We start from the raw sequence: 20983 nt of genomic DNA, 5'->3' as shown, positions 1-20983 counted from the left end.
TGCCACTGTTTGCTAAGAGGCCACTTCCCTCACAGGAGAGAAGGGGATCCCCCAGGACAGGGAGGAGGCAGGTGGAGACTCAGGCAGATGTGGTCCAGGCCCAGGGGATGCCCAGTTCTCACTGCAGCCGCCGGCGGCCATCGCATGCTAGGGTGGGGACTCCACTTCCCCACCCGCACCCCCTCAGCTGAGCCTCTTGCTGCCTTAGACCCTATAGCTAAGGGCCAAATCAGCTTGAGAAACGGATTCTCCTTTAAATTTTAATAGGATGCATTTAGGTCTTCCCTGACCATCCTCAAGACTCTGGGGACTCTGGCCCCAGCAGACTCAGACACTCAGTCTGCCCCTTGATCAATATGTCTTTTCTTTTCTTTTTTTTTTAAACTGTCGGTGACCTGGGTTTCATAGAGACATAATCAGTTTTGTCTCATGCCTGGAGTGAGTGTTCCCTGTGAAGTCCTTTGAGTGCTCAGTAGAATGATGCTAGGCCAGCATGGAGAGTCGACCTAACTAGACTGCTTTACATCTGAGATATCTATTTGGAGGATAATCTTTACAAAGGAATAACTTTCCCAAGAATCTAAGTGGTTTCCTAGAAACAGACATTTCCTGGTGTGTTTTTTTCCGCCCCCCCCCCCAAAACAGCCATTCACAGATCTATTGTTGAGAATGTAGGTATCTAGGAACAGTGAGAAGAGGTCTGGATGGGGGCTGAGAGGACCCTCCCCTCTTCCCCCATCCAAACCATCAGTTCTGCCTGCAGTGTGCCAGCATCTGTCTCCCCTTACCCCGCACCATTATTCTGGAAGCACCCCTTCTCATCAGTGCTTGGCCCCACGCCTTGCATCTCCTCTAGGACTCTGGCTGCCCTCAGCCCCTTCCCTCCCAGCATCATCCTCTGCCAAGCCCTCTGCCGCCCACCATTACTGTCAATCATTCCTAGCAGCTCAAGCCTAGGGAGGATCTCTCCACATAAATATCGCCTGCTCAGCCTCACACACGTGTCCGGGCCCCGCCTCTCACCTCCTTGTGATTCCCTCCTTCCCTCCATAACCAGACTCTTGGGACAGGTTTACATGCGCCACCTTCAGAACTCCATCTCCCAAAAGAGCTCCCGTCAAGGTCACCAGTGACCCCCACGTGGCTATATCCCATGGACACTTGCCTGGCTTCCCTGTCCTTGGCCTTTAAATGGCCCTCAGCACAGCTGACCTTGAACTCCCTCTGCCCTTGTCTTCCAGGATTTCTCACTCTGCCAGTCTCTTCTATTCTTTTGGCTTTTCCTTCTCAGACTCTTGCAGCTTCATCTCTACCTGTCCTCTGGCACATCCTGGCTCCGTCCTGGATGCCCTATTCTATTCTTTCCATTTCCCCAAGTGATCCCCCATCCAGTTGCATCCTCCTAAATAGCATCTATGCACTGAAAAATGTGAATATCTATGCATATCTCAAATGTATCTTTCCTGTCCTCTGCAGGCCAGGCTCAGATATCCAATTGCCACATACCTTCCTGAACACTTGGATGTCTGACTGGCATCTCAAAGTGAACACTGTCCACCAAGCTTTGATCCCTCCTTCCCCAAACCTCTTTCTTACTCTCCTTCCCATCCTTGCCCATCTCCGTACATGGCAGCTTCATATGTCCTTGAGCCAGAAACGTGGCAGCCATTCTCCATTCCAAGCTTCTCATCCTCACCCTTTGTATTTGATTCACCAGGTGTCCTCTAGCTCCACTCCCATCTCCACCGCCACCTCCCTGGTCTGGGCAATTGAATGTCGCACCTGTACTTTGCAATATCCCACCCTCCTCTGTGTCCACAAAAGCCCGGGTCATATTCCCTAGCAGAGATGGAACAACAGGGTTTGGGAGAAATAGAAAGAGAACTAAACCCAGTGTGGGCACATGTGATAGGAGCTGGACAACTTGCTCCTGGCCCACAGGAGCAAAGCTGGCCACACGCAAAGCTGCACTTCTACACTCCAGGGAGAAGCCTGAGGATTCAAGAGAGATCAAGGCACTGAGTCAGAAAGAAGACATGGCCCTGATGACCTGGACTCACCCAGGAAGACAGCGGCCTGTCTCCAGAGTTGGGTGCCCAGGACCACTCCTCTCTGGCCCCCAAGACAGAAAGGATCTACTCACAGCGGGCACTGGCCAGGAAGCTGGTAACCCATGAGCCAGCCCTTTTTGGAATCATGTTTCATTTTTCACCTGTAACACTTGCAGGGCAGGTCAGCAAACAAACAGCCTTGGCTCCCAGCCCCAGGTGCTTGCTGCATAGCCGAAGCCACCTGACTTCACCTTCCCAGGCCAAGTCTGACTTCAGGTTGGTGGCTTGGCCCTGACTCTCTGTCCGTCCTCCTTCCTGAGACCCAGAGTCTCCATTGCGCATGGATTCTAAGGGCTGCTGAGTTCAGGGACACAGCCCCTCATCTGAGGTCTCAGGTAAAGAGAGAGTCCTTCAGTTAATAAACATTCACCAGCGCGGCCTACATGCCAGTCAGCATTTTCAGCACTGGGGATACAACAATGAATAAAGGACAATGCCTGACCTCTCACAGGGTGTATATTCTGGAGGGGGAAACAGAAGTAAACTAGTGACTGGGGAAAAATAAAGCAGGGGAGGGAAGCTGGGTAAGAAATGCTGGAGGAGGGCACACAGGGGAGGATGATCTGGTAAGGCTTCTCTGAAGGGTGATGGAAGGAAGTGAGGGAGCTGCGGGACTCCAAAAAAAGTGTTCAGGGCAGAGGGTGCAGCAAGTGCAAAGGCCCTAAAAGCAGCATGTCAGACGAAGAGATCTTAGGCTGGGGCACAGGAAGCAAGGGGTAGGAACCTGCCGATGCAGGGACACAGGTTCAATCCCTGGTCTGGGAAGACTCCACATGCTGTGACGCAACTAAGTCTATGCACCACAGCCACTGGCCCTGCACTCTCGAGCCCGTGGGCCGTAACAGGAGAGGCTGCCACGGGCAGAAGCCTGTGTACTGCAACTAGAGAGTGGTCCCTGCCTGCTATAACTAGCGAAAGCTCATGTGACGACCAAGCTCAGTCAATAAATACGTAAATAAAAACAATTTTTTAAAGACCTATTTGAAAGAAAAAGGAGAAGCAAGGGGTAGAGGGGCAGGCAGAGGTCAGGGAGGATCTGGAGCTAGAACACACAGGCTGCTGCTGCTGCTGAGTCGCTTCAGTCTACTGGAGGTCTGTGAAGGGTGCAGAGTGGGAGTGACAGGGTCTGCTGATGTTAAACTGGATCGCTCTGGCTGCTGGGTTAAGAATACATGATAGTGGGTAAGAATGGAAGCAGGAGATTCTAGCAGGAGACTGTGACGATCCAGATGAAACTCAGCAGCAGTTTGAGCTGGGACGTGGGAGAAATGGGCAGATTCTGGATATGGTTTCACAGGGTGAGTTGACAGGATTTGTTAATGGGGATGAGACAGAGCTGTTCTGAGCCTAAGGATCTGGTTCCCAAGGTGGAAGGAGATGCTGTTGGTGGTACCTGTAGGGCTTGGTCAGCATATACTGAGTCTGAGGTGCCCTAGTCTTCCAGGCAGAGGTGCCCATGAGGCATCAGAAGCAATGGTCTACAGTTCAGGAGTAAGGTCCTAGCTGGAGATTCACATTTAGCGTCCTTCGTGCAGGGATGAAGTTTAGCCAAGGAAGCGGACAACACTGACCAGGGAGACCATTCAAGGCCACAGGAAACTAGTCCGACTGACCAGGTGCATGAGTCACCAGGACACCCAGACTGCCATCTGACTCACCTTTCCTCTCTGCCGGTCCCGGTCTCATATACCCTCCAGGCCTAGCCCACCTCCTCCAGGAAGCCTTCTCTGGCTACTTTGGGCCCAGGGGTCCCTGCCTGCTCGGAGCATCTGAACACTGATGGTCCACACCTCAGCTCCAGGCCTTCTGCTACCCCTGAGCCAGCCTCCTTGAGAGCAGGATCATAGATGACCCTCTTGGCTCTGGCTGTCTTCTGGTACAGAGCACTTGTAAGTTCTGTGACAACCCCAAACTTTCAAGTCCACATTTGCAAACCCTCCTGGAGGGTGACACCAGCCCTCAAAGAACCGTAAATATCAAGGGGTCACCAGAAGCAAAGGTGCGAGGTACAGTGGGGGCCCAGATGGGACAGCGGGGCTGTGGGAGAAGATGACCTGACTGGTGGCATTGCATAACCCCATTCCCCCTACCAAGGTGCTGAAATTAAATGTGACAAGTGGAGAGAGTGAGGGTGATGTTCTTCACAGTCGACAGAGTGAGATTATCCTGGAGGGGATCAAAACAATGGACACAAAAATGAAAAAATACTCTGATACCCATTTTTTTAGCACCATGAACTGTGCTGGTCTTTACATAGGGCAGCACAGGATCCCCCAACAACCCATAAAGTATGTAATTATCCCCTTTTACCGATGGGAGGCAGAGCTGGAGAGGGGAGGAGACTGTCCCAGTGGAACAGGTTAGTGGGAGAGCCACTCGGGGGCAGGGATGCCCGACCTGGCAAGACAGGGAGATTCTGAACAGAGAGGGTGGGACTAAGTGATGACCTGGATGGAATGGTGGGGATGGGCTAGAGTGGGGACCCCTGGCCAGGCTGCAGGAAGAGAAGAGGACTCAGACGTGGCCTTCACCTCTCAGCTGAAGGTAGATCGTGTGGCAGAGACTCTGGGAGGCGGCTGGAGCTGTGAACTAACTGGGCTGGGGAGAGGCTCCTGCCAGCTGCCCTTTCGGGGCTCAGAACAAGGGAACTGCCTCGGGGAACCAGATCTCCAGTCTGGGGGCTGTTGCCTCTCAAGGCGGAAGCAGACCCCTTTGTTCACACCAGCTGACATTCAGCCGCCCCTGGGACCCCACAGATGGTCCTTGAAGCTGCGGGGAGAAGGCTGTGACTGATTCACCAATCCTGGGGTGAAGTCTTACGTGGCCTTTGGAGGATCCGATGATGTGCGAACACGGAGACACAAGGGGGCGCTCTAACCAAGTAGCAGAAGAGGAAACCCGCCAGTCCCCGGGTGGAAAGACAGTGCTTGAAAAAACCCGCTGGTCTAGTGTTTCTCAATGGAGCAGTTACGGGAACTCTGAGCAAGATATTTCTCCCCTTTGGGGATGCGTCCTTGCCACTGCAGGATGCTTGCCATCCCTGACTCCCCTCCCTATTTCTGTGACAACACAAGTCCCCAAGTTCAGTTTTCAAACATCCCTCCTGGGAGACCCTGCTGGTCAGTGCCCAAGGATGCCCACCAGTGGCCTCGGGAGCTGGGCTTGGTCTCATCTCCCAATGCTCCAGAGGAACCTGGCACCTCCCACTTTGATCTTGTGAGTTGGGCACTTGCAAGTGCTGGAGGACTGTAGGCCCCAGTGACATTCCATGTTCCTGGGGACATGGATTCCTGGGGACCCTCCTCCCTGGGAGGCAGGTTTTCCTCCATGCTGTTATCCCTCGGGACTGGGTAGGAAGAGGGCTGCATTGATGACACTGGGGACACAGACACAGGACCCTGAGACAGACACCACGGGACCTGCATACAGACACCCACATCCCAGGGAGCACACACGTGGTCACACAGAACACAGCTCGCACGACACTTCCACAGAGCAGGCCTGGAACCAGGCAGCCTTCTGGGAGCCCCGAGAGCCCCACAGCTGAGAATTCTGAGATGTTTCAGTCCTTAGGTTTACAAACACAAAGCACCAAAGGTGAAAAACTAGGGGTGTTCCTCTAAATGTTTACAAACCAACGAGTCCTGGACCCGGCCAGTCCAAGAAGAGACCCGGAGACCGGTATGTACAGCTGATGAGTGCAGTGCGCCACCAGCCCTGTAGACATCCCAGTTGGCAGAGCCCATGGACACCAGACCTGTCACCGTGGCTGCTTAGGCAGGACAGAGGTGACCTCTGCAGAACATGTACCAACGTAGGTGGCAGTCCGCACAGGACCCGGGAGGGTCACTATCAACCCCAACGTGGGGTCTAGGAACCCAGCCAGCATCTGAGGCAGGAGGGGCTGGGGGAAGACCCAGATGGCTCCAGTCCCCAGCATATACCTGGTGTCCCCGAGCCCCCACCAAGGACCCAATGTTCCTTAACAGAAGTGGCCAGCAAGTCCCACAAAGATGGCACTTCCTGGGAGGTGGAAAGCCCAGGGCTCCTGTGGGCACAGTCTTGCCCAATGAGATGCTCACCACCTCTGAACACAGACCACCATTCTGAACACAGAAGGCAGGCACCACCCCCAGCCTGCGGGCGGGCGCGAGCACTTACTGCATGGAGAGCAGACACTGCAAACCAAACATAATTCTTACCCTCCTTCGAAGATTTTGATCCTCGCCGGCTCCCCTCTCTTGGAGGCGGGAGCGTCCTCCTCCGGCTTCCCTCTCTTCTCCTCTTCTTTCTCCACTCTAGCTATCTCTTTCTGTCCTTCCGGGGAAACCAGCGAAGGGAGGCGAACCTGGCCCACCGCAGGAACGACAAAATCACTGCTGGTTAACACGTCGTCACAGAATGATGCCCACACTTCACCGTGGCTCACTTCATTCATTCTCCCTCTGCCCAGTGACAAGATGCTACTAGCCCCACTTTACAGAAGAAGGGAAACGAATCCCCAGAGGCGAAGTCAGAACCAGGACTCTGCCCAGGCCTTCCCACGAGAGCTGCGTCTCCTCTCTTTTTTCACACTAGTCTAGGGGCTTCTGGGGACAGGTCCTCATCTTGGTCTCCCGGGCCATGCCAACCTCAGAGAAGGTGTGTGAGGAATGCTGCATACAGAAACGAAGACTTCACCTTTGAAGATTAACTGGCCCAGTTCTCCTTTATACATCAGAAAGTCAAGGCCACACAGCAAGTCAAGGGCACTTCTAGGAGCAGAAAGCAGGTCTCCTGAAGGCCCGGACCCCACCCCTGACTGCTGCCAGAGCTGGACACAGAGAGGCTGTGCTGCCCACCGATGGGCATGTGTCTGGGGGATGGGCATTTTAGGGAGTCCATTCTCTTCATGAGCTATAGGCCTTGGTGTTAAGGGCTGGCTGGATAACCTGTCCCCTAGATCCTCTGATGGTGGCAGGGATGGGTGCACCTTTAATAGGGAGCAGTGATGCTGGGCTGGCGGCTGGGGGCTGGGGCTGGCAGTGATATTCTCATCCTACTCCATGCCATTCCATTAAGGTCAGGAGGAACTGCCCTGTTTGTAGCCAGGAGGAGCAGCAACTGTGTCCCCTGGTGCTGAGACAATCTAAGGACAGAAGTCCCTGCTTCAGCCACCACACCTGCTCCTACAAGGGGCCGAACAGAAAAGTAGCTGATTGGAAATCAAGGAATCTGAGTTCTTGCATTACATAGGCCACTGCAAACTGAGCCAAACTTGGGTGGATTACTTCACCTCTCTGAGGCTCAGAGTCGAGATTAGACCATCTTAAAGATTCATTCCAGGGTCAGCTTCAATGATTCAGTGACTCCTGACAATCTCTTCAGAATTGGAGATGGGGAGTGGAAACCAAGAGAGGGTATGTGGTGTGCCGCTTCAGCAGAAGATCGCTGATTTTATGCAATACTCAAAGGTTTTCAGAGCCTGCTGTTTTCACTTCCATGTCAGCCTGGCATCTGGGCCACCCATGGAATGACCAAGAGGCCTCCCTCAGGCTGATAAGTGCCTTCTGTCTTACAGCCAGCTGTGATGTCAGAGCCAAGCTGGAGGAGGCTGGTGTTGGTGGTAGCAGACACTCTACCAGGAAACATGGTTGGACTTGAGCAGGGGACCAGGGATCCACTTTAAGTTTTAAAGATAATAATGTGAGTAACTGCAGATAGTGATTATCAAGTTTCAATGTGCCAACCACTGTTCTAAACACACCTTGCATATTTTAACTCATTTAATTATCTCCGCATTCCTATGAGCTAAGTATTTGCTATCTGACAGCTTTTTATCTCTGTCTTACCAATGAGGAAACCAAGGCACAGAGAGGTTGAGTAACTGACCCAAAGTCAATTAGTAAGTAAGTGAGTGAGATCGGAGAACTCAAATTTGGGCAATCTGGCACTGAAGCCCTTGTTCTTAATCTCTTTGCATTAGTGCATGCGGTTGTCAAAATTATCTCCAAGGAGAAAAAAGGAAGGAGAAACGGGGAACGAAATGTGGCTGCAAAGTGAACTCTTGTATAAGCTTGGGTTTCTCCAAGGTTTAGATATGAAAAAAAAAAAAAAAGTATGTGACCAAACTCAAACCTGACTGGGTCTATTCCTGCATAAAGATGGTTAGGAAGAGCTTTGAAATTGTGATATTACCCAAAGGGCCTTTTCAGATCTACTAACAGTGAATGGAAGCTATGGGATGACAAATGTCAGGTCAATATAATAGGGAACTTTTTTAAAGCACTGTTCAAAGATGGGTTGGGTTGTACTAACAGGTGGTGAGCAACCTATCACTGGAATGCAGGCAGAGACCAGAGAGAGGGATGATTGTAGAAAGGCATCAGGCCGTGAGCTATGCAGTTACAGTAATGTACCAGACTGGTGAGCTTCCGGTAGGAAACACGCTAAGTTTATGTGTTTAAGTGAAAGTCTTCAATCATGTCTGACTCTTTGTGACCCCATGAACTATACCATCCATGGAATTCTCCAGGCCAGAATACTGGGAGTGGGTTGCCATTCCCTTCTCCAGGGGATCTTCCCAACCCAGGGATTAAACCCAGGTCTCCTGCATTTGCAGGCATATTCTTTACCAGCTGATCCAAGTAAACCAAATGAGATAGTCCAGGAAAAAGTTGCAGCTCATTTTAGGAAAGCAGCATTTTAAACAAATGGTTGTCAGACCCAGTTAAGCCAAATTAATTCTTTGTTTTTCTTAAACCACCTTTCAGTGTTCAGTCATTAAAACAGAGGAGCAGTTCAGATCATCCAAAAGAACTTTAGAGTGAGATCTAGTTTTGAATCCAGGCCATTTACTATGTTTGGGACCTTGTGCAAATTGCCTGACTTCTTCATGCTTTGGTCTCTTTATCCATCAAATAATGATATACAAACCTGTCAATGTGGTTGTGAGGAAAAAAGTCATGTTGGGCATGGTACTTGGTACATAGTAGGTGCACAATAAGTTCTAAGTAAGACTATAATTACCACAGCATCTTGGGAGTAGCCACAGCCAGTAAGAGACACTGGAGAGAAAATCAGTCGTAATGTTTTGTTTATAGCAAAAGTGGAAACCTCATTTAAGGATGTCTATAGACTGATGAGGATATTTAGAGAATAAATTTGAGAAACAGTTTGGTGCAGAATATCCAGGCGAGCTAAGGAGAAATTCAATGCACAAGCATCACTCACTCAAAGAGGAGGATGCAAATACAGAAGTTAATGAACATAGTTTATTCATTTATCTACAATCAGGATTTAGTTTAGGGGGATTTACTTGGTCAAAGGATCTGTTCTAAAGACTTACTAATGAAGGTCTTTAAATTTGCAGTCACTTTTACAGTCTTCTTTCCTCAAATAATTGAAAGAAGAAAATAGACTCTCTGGAGTCAGACAGGTCTCGGTTCAAATTCTGGGTTTGCCAAATACTTGCCATGTGCCCTGAACCTCTCTCACCGTCTGACTCTCAGTTCCCTCGTCTACAGAATGGAAATGGTACTGCTACCTTACAGGCGGCGATGAACATCAACTGGATTCAAGTGCCCCGAACAATGACTGGCACAGTGAGGCTACTCAACCAATAAGACCAACTGTTATTCCACAAAGATCAAGTCAGCATAGCACATCATGACTTGAATCCTTATGCTGGCCTTGTCACCTGACAAGGTGACACCAGGATATGGAGGCGTCACCAGTCTGAAACAAACTTGGAATTATCAAATATCAATCTTCCTGAACTTACAGAGATCAAGATTTCATGCCTCCTATTGCAGCCTCAAGTCAGAGGCAATGGAGGAGAAAACATGAGCATAGCCAGTGTTGTGCACTACCATCAGCAAAGATGAGTCAAGCTGTGGAACTGTCACCTACTGGTAAAGAGGGATACTACAGTTAAGGTCTATTTGCTCTTCTACTCACAGAAAAGAAAAAAAGAATATTTCAGGAGTCTTTTTTTTGTCAAACTCTAGACTCTCTGAGAAAATCTCAAGTGGCACCAGAGAACAGAAATAGCAGATGCAGAGAATAAGAAAAGCAGGAAAAGACTAACACTGTAAGGAAGAAATATATGTTGGAGTGGCATAAAATTCTCAAACTGTTGCAGGCATTCCCATCAGCAAGGTTTACCAACTCAGTCTTTTGGATGAGATTGTTTCTTTGATATTTCAATAGAAGCTAATGGGAAAGTGGGTCACTTTAAAGTTCACTTTATTGAAATGCACCTAGTCCAATGATTTGAGGGACACTGACAAAGAAATCCAATAAATAATGTGGCCAGTCACAGCTGATAGAGAAGAAATCTGTCCACTCAGTTGGCTCTCGTTTTGCAAATGGACCTTGAGGAGAATGTGGCTTTAAAAGCTCAGCAAAGGCTTTTACAATCAGGGAGTAGAAGAAAAACAAGATTGAACTCACCTCTGTCATGCGGGGCTTACGGGAGCTGGATGGCACAAGCCTTCCTGTCTCAGGATGTGGAGCTGTGGCCATGGTGTATGTCTCTTTGCTCACCTTCTGCTTAGACCTCAGGAGGGACAAAGCAGCTTTAGTGGAAACCCCTGGAAGGTTGGGGTTGTACAAACTTATGCACCAACCAGCGTAAACAGAGGACCTCCTATCTGCATGCTGGATGTGATTTGGCTTAATGTAGTTTAAATAGCACCAACTGACATTAGTGGTTGTGTGGAGGCTGGGGAACTGCAGTACCTTCTTTGAGTCCGTACCTTCTTGTAACTTGGCTGGTCTGGGGGATGTTTCTGACAGAGGTTGTGAGCTGGGAGGTGCCAGTGGAGGGAGGTCAGCTTGTTCCTTGGAATCTTCTTTCTTCACACTTGATGGGAGTAATCCTCTTCGGTGAGGTTTACCAGATGGTTGGGCATATTCCTTCAAAGCCTCTGAGCCTGAGGCTGTCACATGGGGCAATGAGGGCTGAGGAAGGGGAGGAATTTCCTTGGGGTCTGATAGATCTGAAGACAGGCTGGAGAGTGTTTCTAGTTCCCTCCTGCCCTGGCCCTGGCTGCCCAAGTGGGACTTCTCTGATTTCTTGCTATCCTCGGGGCTGCTAAGCACCACGCTACATGGTTTCACAAGTTCAAATTTTTCATCTGCCTTAGAAGCCTCCTCTTCCTTCACCCTTTTTTGCTGCTGGGTTTCCATGGTAAGTTCAAGGCTGCCAGCTGGTGAAAGGACACGTTTGCTTCCTCCCACTGTTGATGAACTCCCCTCCAGGCTCAAGACACTTTCTGATGCCAGGGAAGTGCCTTTTCTTTCAGGTAATGTCACAGGCACTCTCAGGAATGGAGTCGGGAAACCTCTGCTCTGTTCTTCACTTACTCCAGCCAGTCTGGGCCCGACCTCATACACATCTGCCCCACACACAGACGTCCCCTTGCATGAGGGCTCCTCAAACTTGGGAAGAGCCACAGTTGCTGAGCTGCCTTGGGACTGGGTAACCAGGATCTGGGAGAGAGTGGTGTACATGGCACTCCCATAGGACGGCATGTTGGTCTGGATGCGGACGGGCACAACTAGAGACACCATGGTGTCTGGACAGGCAGGCAGGGCCAGTGGAGGGGCTGATGTGGGTGCTGAGCAGCTGGACGGGGGAGCCACAGTGGGCAGCTGGATGTCACTGCTGTACTCTGTGCTGGGGGAGAGGCCCGGGGTTCCTGTTGCCAGTGTGGCCAGGCTAGTTTTGATCTGGGGCACGTGGCTTTCCACTTCACCGGGGAGCTGAAGGCTGAACTGGGATTGCAGAGGCAGGAAAAACCCAGAAGAAAGTGCTGAGGAGGCAGGGTAAGGCATGGGGAGAAATGAAGGGGGCTGTCGGAATGGGATGTTGGCTGGGTGAGGCATGAGCTGCGGGAGGTGGAGTTGGCCCGGGTGTAGAACAGGGGGTTGGAGAGGAAGTGGGGGAGCTTGAAATAAGGAGGGAGGAAGCGGGGGCATGGAGTAAGGTGTGCAGAGCAGGCTGGACATGGCCTGGGTGGGGAAGAACTCTGAAGACTGCCCTGGCTCATGCTGTAGGAGGTGCTGGAAGGAGAGAAGGGAGACGGGTGGGGGCAGGTAGGGTTTCTCCTGCAATGGGAGCTGAGCAATGGGGTGGGGGAACACCTGCAATGCTTCTGTGTAGGGCGGGGTGGCCCCCAGCGCTGGTCTGTCTTGCACCTGGCTCTTGCCTCCCGGGTGCCCGCTGTGCGAGGTGGCTGCAGAGGAAACTGGGGGCAATGTGCCTTTGGCCAAAGATTTACTGGATGAGGGTTTTGGTTCCTCACTCTCCTGTCTTCCCTTGGGGGTGGCCTCTGGCTCGGTTTCGGGAGGCCTGCTCAGAGAAGCCTGTCTCACCAAAAAGCATTTTCTTCTTTCTGGTGGGGCTGCTGAAGCCACTGGAGCTGCTGGAGTTGGTGCCGAAGGGCCTGTCAAGGACAAGCTGCCATAGTCGAAGGATTTGCTGCGTGTCTCGGTCATATGGGTGGAGTGGGAGACATTGGGGCTCTGTTCTGAGGCTGACCTCCGCATCTCACGGGCATGCGGGTGGTGGCTGGGGACGGTCAGCATGTGGGTGCCCAAGGGCTTGGAGCGTGTGTCTGACGAGGGCCCAGCGGCTTCAGCTTTTCCATGGTCATCTCTCTCAAAGGAGGCAGAGCGGCTGGACCCGCTCAGTGAGACACTGCTCTCCTGGCTCGGGCTGCGAGACAGAGGCACGGAGGACTCAAAACTGGACTCCCCCGATGACTGGGCCATCTCTGCCAGGCGCAGCCTCTTCTTCTTGGGTGGCAGCTTCTCAGCTGGGAGCTGGGCAAGTGTCTGGCTGCGCTGGGGCCACTGGAACTCCTCTGTCTTCTCCGGCTCCTTAGGGGGTGGCTCCGGCTCTGTGTCTGGCCGGTCGGGCTCCTCGGTCACCAGGATTTCGGGAACCTGAATATTGGGCTGGCGGACCAACCTGGGCTGCAGGGAGTGGGCCGAGCGTCCGTGTGGGGCAGGCGGGGGTGATGAGAAGGGGGCCGCAGACTTGTCTTCCCCTTCCAAACCACCAGGCTGCTCCAGAGAGTCAGATTTCTCAAAGGAGCTGGTGTGCTGGATGACAGAAATTTCTTTGGACGTGGTTCTCCTCTCCTTCCCTGATTCTGAACTGGACCCTGGCTTAGGAGTCCTTGGCTGGAAGCCTGCGGATCCCTCCAGGGAGGGCACTGACTTACTTGGCTCTGCTGGTGACTTGCTGGACTCCAAGGGAAGGTTCCGCGCAGCCTCTGAAGGCCCAGGGCTGCCGAACTGACTCTTTGCGGACTCAAAGCCAGGCGGCTCCTCCTCATCCCCGAGGCTCTTCTCTTTCCTCCTTTTCCTCAGTGGAGTGAGTTCCAAGGTGGTCCCCAGTTTGTAATGCATCATCTGGGACCAGGGCTCATGCTCAGCCTGGCTCTTTTCAGCCTCCGAAGACACATGAGCACCCACGGTGACTGGCTTTGCCATCTGAAGCTCTGAGCAGTAGTACTTTTTATGGGCCTCATAGTTGTCCCTTTTCTTGTACCGAGCACCACATATGTTACATTCATAGATCACCCCTTTCGTTTTCAAACCCTTCTTGGTCTTTTTGGTGAGGTCGCTTTCCCTGGGTTCCGGTTCATCTGCAGGCTTGGAGGCTGTGTCTTTGCTGCTGGGCCCTGCCTCCTCAGAACTGTACTCTCCGCCCAAAGGTAGTTCGATGGCCGGCTGGCGCTTGAGCATCCGGGGGTGGGAGGTAAACAGTTGACTGCTGCGGCTCAGGGCTTCCGAGTCGACGACGTGGTCGTCGAAGGAGTAGCTGCCTCGGAAGGTGTGGTGGGGGGTACTGAGGGTGCAGGTGGCAGAAGGCATTGAGTGGCTTCTCAGCAGAGGCACAGGGGGGGTGGTGCTGGGCGGGCGCTGGAGGCTCAGCAGTGATTGTTCGGGCTTCGCTTTCTCGCTATGGGAGGCCAGCGGCTCCCGGTAGAGGCTGGATTTGGGTGACTCCATGCTGCTCCGCCGCGACAGTGAGCTCCTCCTGGGCTTCACGCTGTCTATCTCGCTGGTGTCCACCACGGCCTCATTGATGGTGATGAGTTTGGTGATATGCTCAATCACCTGCGTCCGGGGCACGGACAGAGGTACCAGGCTGGGCTTGTCTTCGGTGGACAGGGGCAGGAGGGGCTGGGTGGAGGTGGCCGTCAGCATGGCAGTCCGCTGCCCGATCCTCCCACACTTGCCAAAGATGATCTCGGCGTAGGACCTGGCGTTGGTGTTTGGGGGGCTGACCTGCTGTTCAGCGCTCTCAGAGCGTGAGAAATATCCAGATTCGGTGCTGCCTTTGCTGCCCGGGCTCAGGAACGCCTGCTCGTCGATTACCTTCTTCCTCTCGCTCAAGCGGAGGGCCAGCTTCTGCTTTATCGTGTGGGTGTCTTCAGGTTTATGGCTCAGGGGGTGTTCGGATGAGGGTCCTGCAAAGGGAGCTGGGTCCTCGAGCGATGGGGCTGAGCTGGACTGGGACAGGGAACAGCGTTCGTGGCTGGAACCCTGGCTCCCGGAGCTATACAAACCGCTGGACAGGAGTGGGTGTTTGGGCCTCGGGGAGAGCTCTGTGGGGTGTGTGGAAGTGGTGCCCGTCTCCTCTTCCGAATCTGTGCTTTCTCCCTCGGTGGGCTCCTCAAACTCTTCCCCAGGGATCCTCTCCATCTCCAGCCCTGGGGGATACATCTCGCCACCCATTCCCGAGGCCAGGCCGGCTTTGATACGGTGAGCATGGGACTTCCTGTGCTTGTAGAGGTTACTCTTGGTCTTGAAGGAGAAGCCACAGGGGCCGCAGGGGTAGGGCCTCTCGCCTGTGTGTGAGCGGATGTGTTTCTGGAGCACACTGGGCTTGGCACAGGGGCGGCTGCAGTATTGGCATATGTACTTGCCGGGCTTCTGTGGTTTCCTCTCCTTCTTGTGTGCCTCTTCCGTGGGCTTCAAGGAGACCTGGGAGGGACGGGGCACAAAGACTTTGGGGATGCCAGGCAGGTCCTCGGGAGGAATGATGGAAGCATGGGAAGGGAGGAGCTGGCTTTGAGGATGGAGCGCAGGGGTCACAAAAGAGCCCGAGGGTCCAGGTCTCATTGGGTCGACCAGCTGCCATGTGGACCCCTCCAGGAGATGCTCGGGTTTGCCGGGCGACATGAATGCTGGTGTCAGAGGGTGCTGCGGAAGCTGGGAGATGTGGGCCGAGGCTTCGATGGAGGACCTCTTGGGGGGCTTCTGCGGCTGGCCGGTTTTCTCCTGAGAGCCTTCCCTAAGAACCGATGAGGGGCCTGGGAAGGGCTGCGGGGCTAGTAGCTCTTGGAGGGGGCCCTCTTGAGTGGCGGCTGTGCTGCTGCCAGGGTACGGGGTGCTAGATGAGACACAGGTCTGAATGGCCTCTCCTTTGGTCAGCCGCTTCCGGGGACTTCCCTCAGCCTTCTTGGTGCCCTTGACACTTTGTTCAGGATCCATGACCTCCACAGGACTTCAGATGCTATTAAGGGAGGGTCGGAGCAGGCTGCATTTATGAATACCCCAAACGTCCCAAGGAGGCGTCTGGCTTGGGTAACATTGGTCGAGAGCTACGGAAGTCAAACCCAAGGTGGTTTGGGGAGTTTTTAAAATTTTTTTCCAAGTGTCACTGGCTGCAAGTGGACTCAGGGCAGGTCATTAGGGCCCAGACTTTTCACATCGGTGAGGCATGGCCATCTACTTCACAGACAGAAAATGCACCAGCACTTTCTGCCTGAATGTCTGTCGTGGAAACGTCATGAAGGATGTCAGAGTCGCCATCGTATTGTTTCAGTTGGCAGTGGCAAGTGGCCCCCCACAAGTCCCCCGTGTGCTATGCGATCCGTGGACGGCTAGAGACGGCTGTGTGCCTGGTCCAGGCATCCCTGGTCCCGGCACGAGAGAAGCCACGCTGGGTGCCGTGGGCAGCTCCGTCTCACCTCTTCTGCCCTTTCGTCCGGTGCTAGAGATGATCAGTCGCAGAGGGGAAGTCACGCTCTTCTACTCGACCAGAGCACACACAGAGAAATACACAAAGAGAAGAGAAGAGAGGGTTACTGAAACTCATCCACAGCTCATGCAGCTCCGGTGAGACCTGGCGTGATCCCTAAAGGTTCATGAGGGAGACTCAACCCAAACCCATAGCCCCGGACCCTGTGCACCAGAGCACTCTTGGCACCTCCTTTGCCCACATTTCCAGAGGCGCTGGTGACTCTGAATGTCCACTGTTGTTCTGAGGACTGTGGCTCTGTGGGGCGTCAGGAGCACAGTCGACTCTGGGAACGATGGGGCACTTAGGAATGCCAGGCTTGGATTCCAGTCTTTGCTCTGAGAGCAACTCTGAATGGGTTTCAGCTCCCTAAGCCTCAGTTGCGTCACGTATGAAATGAAATAATGTCTATGAAATAATAGCAATTCCTGGCTCAACTCCATCTCGAGCTGCAGTGCATCCAACGTGAAGATGGACATGGATGCCACTGGATGAATGCTGACTGGTTCCGTGGCCAGTGCAAGAGTTGGGACTGATCGGTTATCTGGAGATGAGCTTTCTATGAGAGGGACTGTTCTCAGGTTAGTATTTCTCTCTCTATCTGGCCCTGGGTTCTGAAGGTATCCAGGCTTATGGCTTTGCAAACCGTTGCTAACCCACCTCCCAAGCCTGGTGTTTAATGAAAACGCTGAAACCACCATCTCTGTGGTGGCTCACAGTGTAACACAGGGTGACCACCACAGCCACTAAACAATAGCTGGAAGGTCATTCTGGAAGCTTCCTCCACTTTCCAGCCTCTTTTCGTCTAGTCAGTGGCCCAGGGATACCCTAGAAGTGGCTCAGAATAGAGGTCCTTATCAAACTGAGGGGTAAAGCTGGTCAGAGTGGAGCCCCAAGTGTGTCTGCTCTTCCAGGGTCAGCTAAAAGTTGGGCAGCCAAGGCTTCCTGGGCTCTGAGGGCATTGCAGGGCCTTTTTCCCCAAGAGCACAGCCAGAATTTCAAAGCTGGAAGTCGCTGTGAACTTTGTCCCGCCAGCCATCTTACTTTCCAGTGGATGAAACTAAGGACTGCAGGGGGAGGGTGGCCTGTTAAGTTCCTATGTTCTTAAGAGGTAGGGCCCGCACTTGAATCCAGGCTCTCTACTGCCAGATTTTATTCCCCAGCCACCTCGCAGGCGTCCATACCCGGGGTGAGGGTCTGGGAGAGTGACCGATGCGTCTCTATAGCCTTCTTCCCTCTCCTGTAGGCATGCTCTGCCCTTGGCAAACTGACCACAGGCACCTTCCATGACCTCACCTTTATTTTCATTGGGTGTTTGCTGATACAGTCTTGAAAAGTTCCCACTTTCTACTTTCCTAGAATACTCTGAAAGACTCAAATAACTGTTGCTCAAATGGCAGGACCTCAGACGTAGTGACATGCCATGGAAAGGCAAGGAGTTCAACAACTAGCTGAAAGGTATATTCTATAAATTTATTCCTTTTTTGTTTCCTTTTCATCTTGGTTCTATAAAAAGTTCAATATCACTATAATAAAGTTTTATAAATATTTTTAAAAGAATGACAAGCTATAAATCCAGATTTTGAAAATCTGTAAATAAGAATGACAAATCAGAACAAAGGAAAGGGAAGATAAGGTAGGAGGTCAGGACTGGTGAGATGGAAAGAGCACTGATATAGCAATCACAAGGGCTTACAGTGCTTCTACAGTTCAGCTATACACTGATATCTGAGATTCTTGGCAGCCAAGGAGAAAAGGGAGACATGGTCCATTGTAGTCATTATAAACCCACTCCAGTGCTCTTGCCTGGAGAATCCCAGGGACGGGGGAGCCTGGTGGGCTGCCGTCTATGGGGTCACACAGAGTCGGACACGACTGAAGCGACTTAGCAGCAGCAGCAGCAGCAGAGTCATTATAACCGTGAAGAAGAAAATATGTAAGTTCCTTGCAGGAGGCAAAGCATTAACTTTTTCATATGGTACTTCAGACAGGGTCAGCGAATGATGCATGAGATCACCTATGTCTTCAAATAATATCCCTCCAACAAATGCTATGACCAACCTAGACAGCATATTAAAAAGCAGAGACATCACTTTGCCAACAAAAGTCCGTCTAGTCAAAGCTATGGTTTTTCCAGTAGTCATGTATGGATGTGAGTTGGACTATAAAGAAAGCTGAGCGCCGAAGAATTGATGCTTTTTTTCCTCCAACTGTGGTATTGGAGAAGACTCTTTAGAGTCCCTTGGGCTGCAAGGAGATCAGACCAGTCAATTCTAAAGGAAATCAGTCCTGAATATTCATTGGAAAGACTGATGCTGAAGCTTAAACTCCAATACTTTGGCCACCTGATGTGAAGAACTGACTCACTGGAAAAGACCTTGATGCTGGGAAAGATTGACGGCAGGAGGAGAAGGGGACAGCAGAGGATGAGATGGTTGGATGGATCACTGACTTGATGGACATGAATTTGAGCAAGCTCTGAGAGTTAGTGATGGACAGGGAAGCCTGGCATGCTGTAGTCCACGGGGTCGCAAAGAGTCAGACACGACTGAGCAACCGAACTGAACTGAACTGAACTGAGCAAATGCAGTGATTGAGTTTCTTCAGTGGAAGGTCACAACTCAGCAAAGGCTATTCTTTGAGCAGTCAAAGGCCTCCTCTGACCTAGGCAGAGAGCATCCTGCCAAAGCAGGATGAATGTGGGAAAGACAGGGAAACTTCATTCCATCATATTACCATCAATAAGGTGGCCATGTAAGATGTCACCCAAACTAGGGCACTTTGGAGAGTAAAAGGGGTACAATTAACTATTCTGGAGGAGCAACAGGAATAAACCAGGTCATCTCAGGCAAACCAGAATGAATGGTTACCCTTAAGACCAACATTTACCTTGTGATCCAAACCAGGCACAAGCGCCATCTCTGGAGTCTGGCATAAACTCTGATCTCTGCTATGAGGACTGAACTGACACCATGGTCTCCTATGGATCCTCAAAGACTGGGCATCTAGTCTCATTCCCTCACTTGACAAATGAGGAGACTGAGGCCTAGAGAAATAGGGTGATTTTCCCTAAAGACTGCAGAGTGATGGTGGACGAGGCAGACCACCCTGGGCCACCACCCGCTTGCTGGCCAGAGTTCACCCCCACCTCCGAGAATAACTGGGCACCATAGCCTACGGCTCTGTGGCACATCCGACACCACAGTCTATGGCTCCCTGTTCTGTGAAGGCACTGGCTTGGCCCCACAGGAGGTGGCTATATCCCTGGCGAGGAGTGACCACAGTGTCCGGAGGCTTAACAGTCAAGGGGGGGCCCTTCAACTTATGTCCTAACCTTGCTGTGGCTCTTGGATGGCAGAAATGGGGAGAAGACTGAGGTTGGGGAGTCCATCCTGGTGGCATTACCCCAGGCCTTGCTTATCCAAGCTAATGTGGGCAGAAGCTCGGAGTCATGGAAAAGTCAGATGAGGCAGCCAGCACCTGCAGTGTAGACAGAGAACTGGGCTGGTCTGTGACTCCTGGGCTTGGCTGTACCTGTGTGAGGGGAGGAGGCCCCTGGGTGCTGTGGATGAATAATAAAGCATTGACTCTACCAACTATGTCTATTGACCCTTTCATGCAAGGATCTCAATGTACCCCCCAAATACTAGCTAGCGGTGAGCTTCGCTTCTTCTGATGGATGGATGGGCCCCTCTGCATGACTAAAGGGGAGTGATCAGCCTGAGTGACAGTCAGTTGGCCAAGGAGGGCCCTACACTGTCGAGTCCTGTGTTTCTCCCTTTACCGAGCCACAGGGGTGGGTGGGGAAGTGCCCAGAGGCTGGGGCTTGGAGCAGTTCCCAGGCCAGGCCAGGAGGGTGGGGTGGATGAGGGAGACAGCCAGGTGACTGTTGTGTCATTAGGTGACTCACTGGGCCAGCACCACCTGCCTGGGGTCAGCACCTGCCTGGCTGCACCTGTGAGCAGGGCCCTCCTGCTGGCAGCCTCTGGGGCAGGAGCAGGCAGGACACGCAGCACCATTGGCCACCTAGGTCATGGAGTCAGGGAGGCCTGAGAGCAAAAGGCCCACCCCTTCATTCTGCACAGAGGGCACCTGAGCTGCGGGAGACAATGACCGGCCCAGGCAACACAGATCCTCAGACTACTGGGCCAGTGCTCTCTGCTGCCTTGTTCCATACCTCATGACACATCAGAGGTCCTTAACACAAGAGGCAGTGGGAGGGGGCAGCTGGGACCGGCTGCAGAACTGGGGAAAGCCTACAAGAACTAACAAGGCTTCAGGCTTGGAATGGGTTACAATTCACAGTGGCATCAACATTCTTTTAATTAACTCTTTAACCCCTTTAGAAGGACCATTTCCAATCTCTGTGACCAAGTGATGCTAAGAAAATGGTTCTTTTCTACATTTTGTGCTTCTGAAGGTGTGTGTAAAATTTTAATACTAGCTAGAAGTAACAAAAGGAAAAGTTGCCTCTGCAGAGAACTGGTGAGCATACCTGTAAAAATCACCAGTGACATGAGGTCAGAGGTAGGGGGCTTTCCCTACAGGCCCAGAAGCTGGGCCAACAGGAGTCTGAGCCTCAGGCCAGGGGAAAGATGGATGTCCTCTGCTGATGGTGGCAGAATGGACCTGGAGTCCTCCTTGCCTGCTACTAAGGTCACAGCCCTCAGAGCTCTGGCTTAGAAACCAGCTTAGAACCATGAGAAGAACCTGAGTTTTAAAAGCCAGCTGGCTAACAGACAACTTGGCTCTCACTTCTGGAGGCTTCCATAGGTCTAGCTAGTAGGATATCCCAACACGGAAGAGAGTAGGGTGCTGGGGCCGGAGCCACGAAAGCCTCAGGGGAGGG

At 52.2% G+C, this 20983-nt stretch overlaps 1 protein-coding gene across 2 annotated transcripts in view; it reads right to left on the bottom strand.

Moving 5' to 3' along the window:
* HIVEP3 (HIVEP zinc finger 3) overlaps positions 1-15605 on the bottom strand; it is a 55491-nt gene extending 39886 nt beyond the window's left edge. For both annotated transcript variants that reach the window (XM_068965890.1, XM_068965889.1), the window contains exons 1-2: positions 10545-15605; positions 6314-6459 (exon numbers count right to left, since the gene is read on the bottom strand). In XM_068965890.1, the coding sequence (XP_068821991.1) occupies positions 6314-6459; positions 10545-15605 (5207 nt within the window). The remainder of the gene's footprint in view (positions 1-6313; positions 6460-10544) is intronic.
* Between the last annotated feature and the right edge of the window lie 5378 nt (positions 15606-20983).

Source organism: Capricornis sumatraensis, chromosome 2, assembly GCF_032405125.1.
Source record: "Capricornis sumatraensis isolate serow.1 chromosome 2, serow.2, whole genome shotgun sequence".
Lineage (NCBI taxonomy): Eukaryota > Metazoa > Chordata > Mammalia > Artiodactyla > Bovidae > Capricornis > Capricornis sumatraensis.
This window is presented reverse-complemented; position numbering and strand designations above follow the sequence as displayed.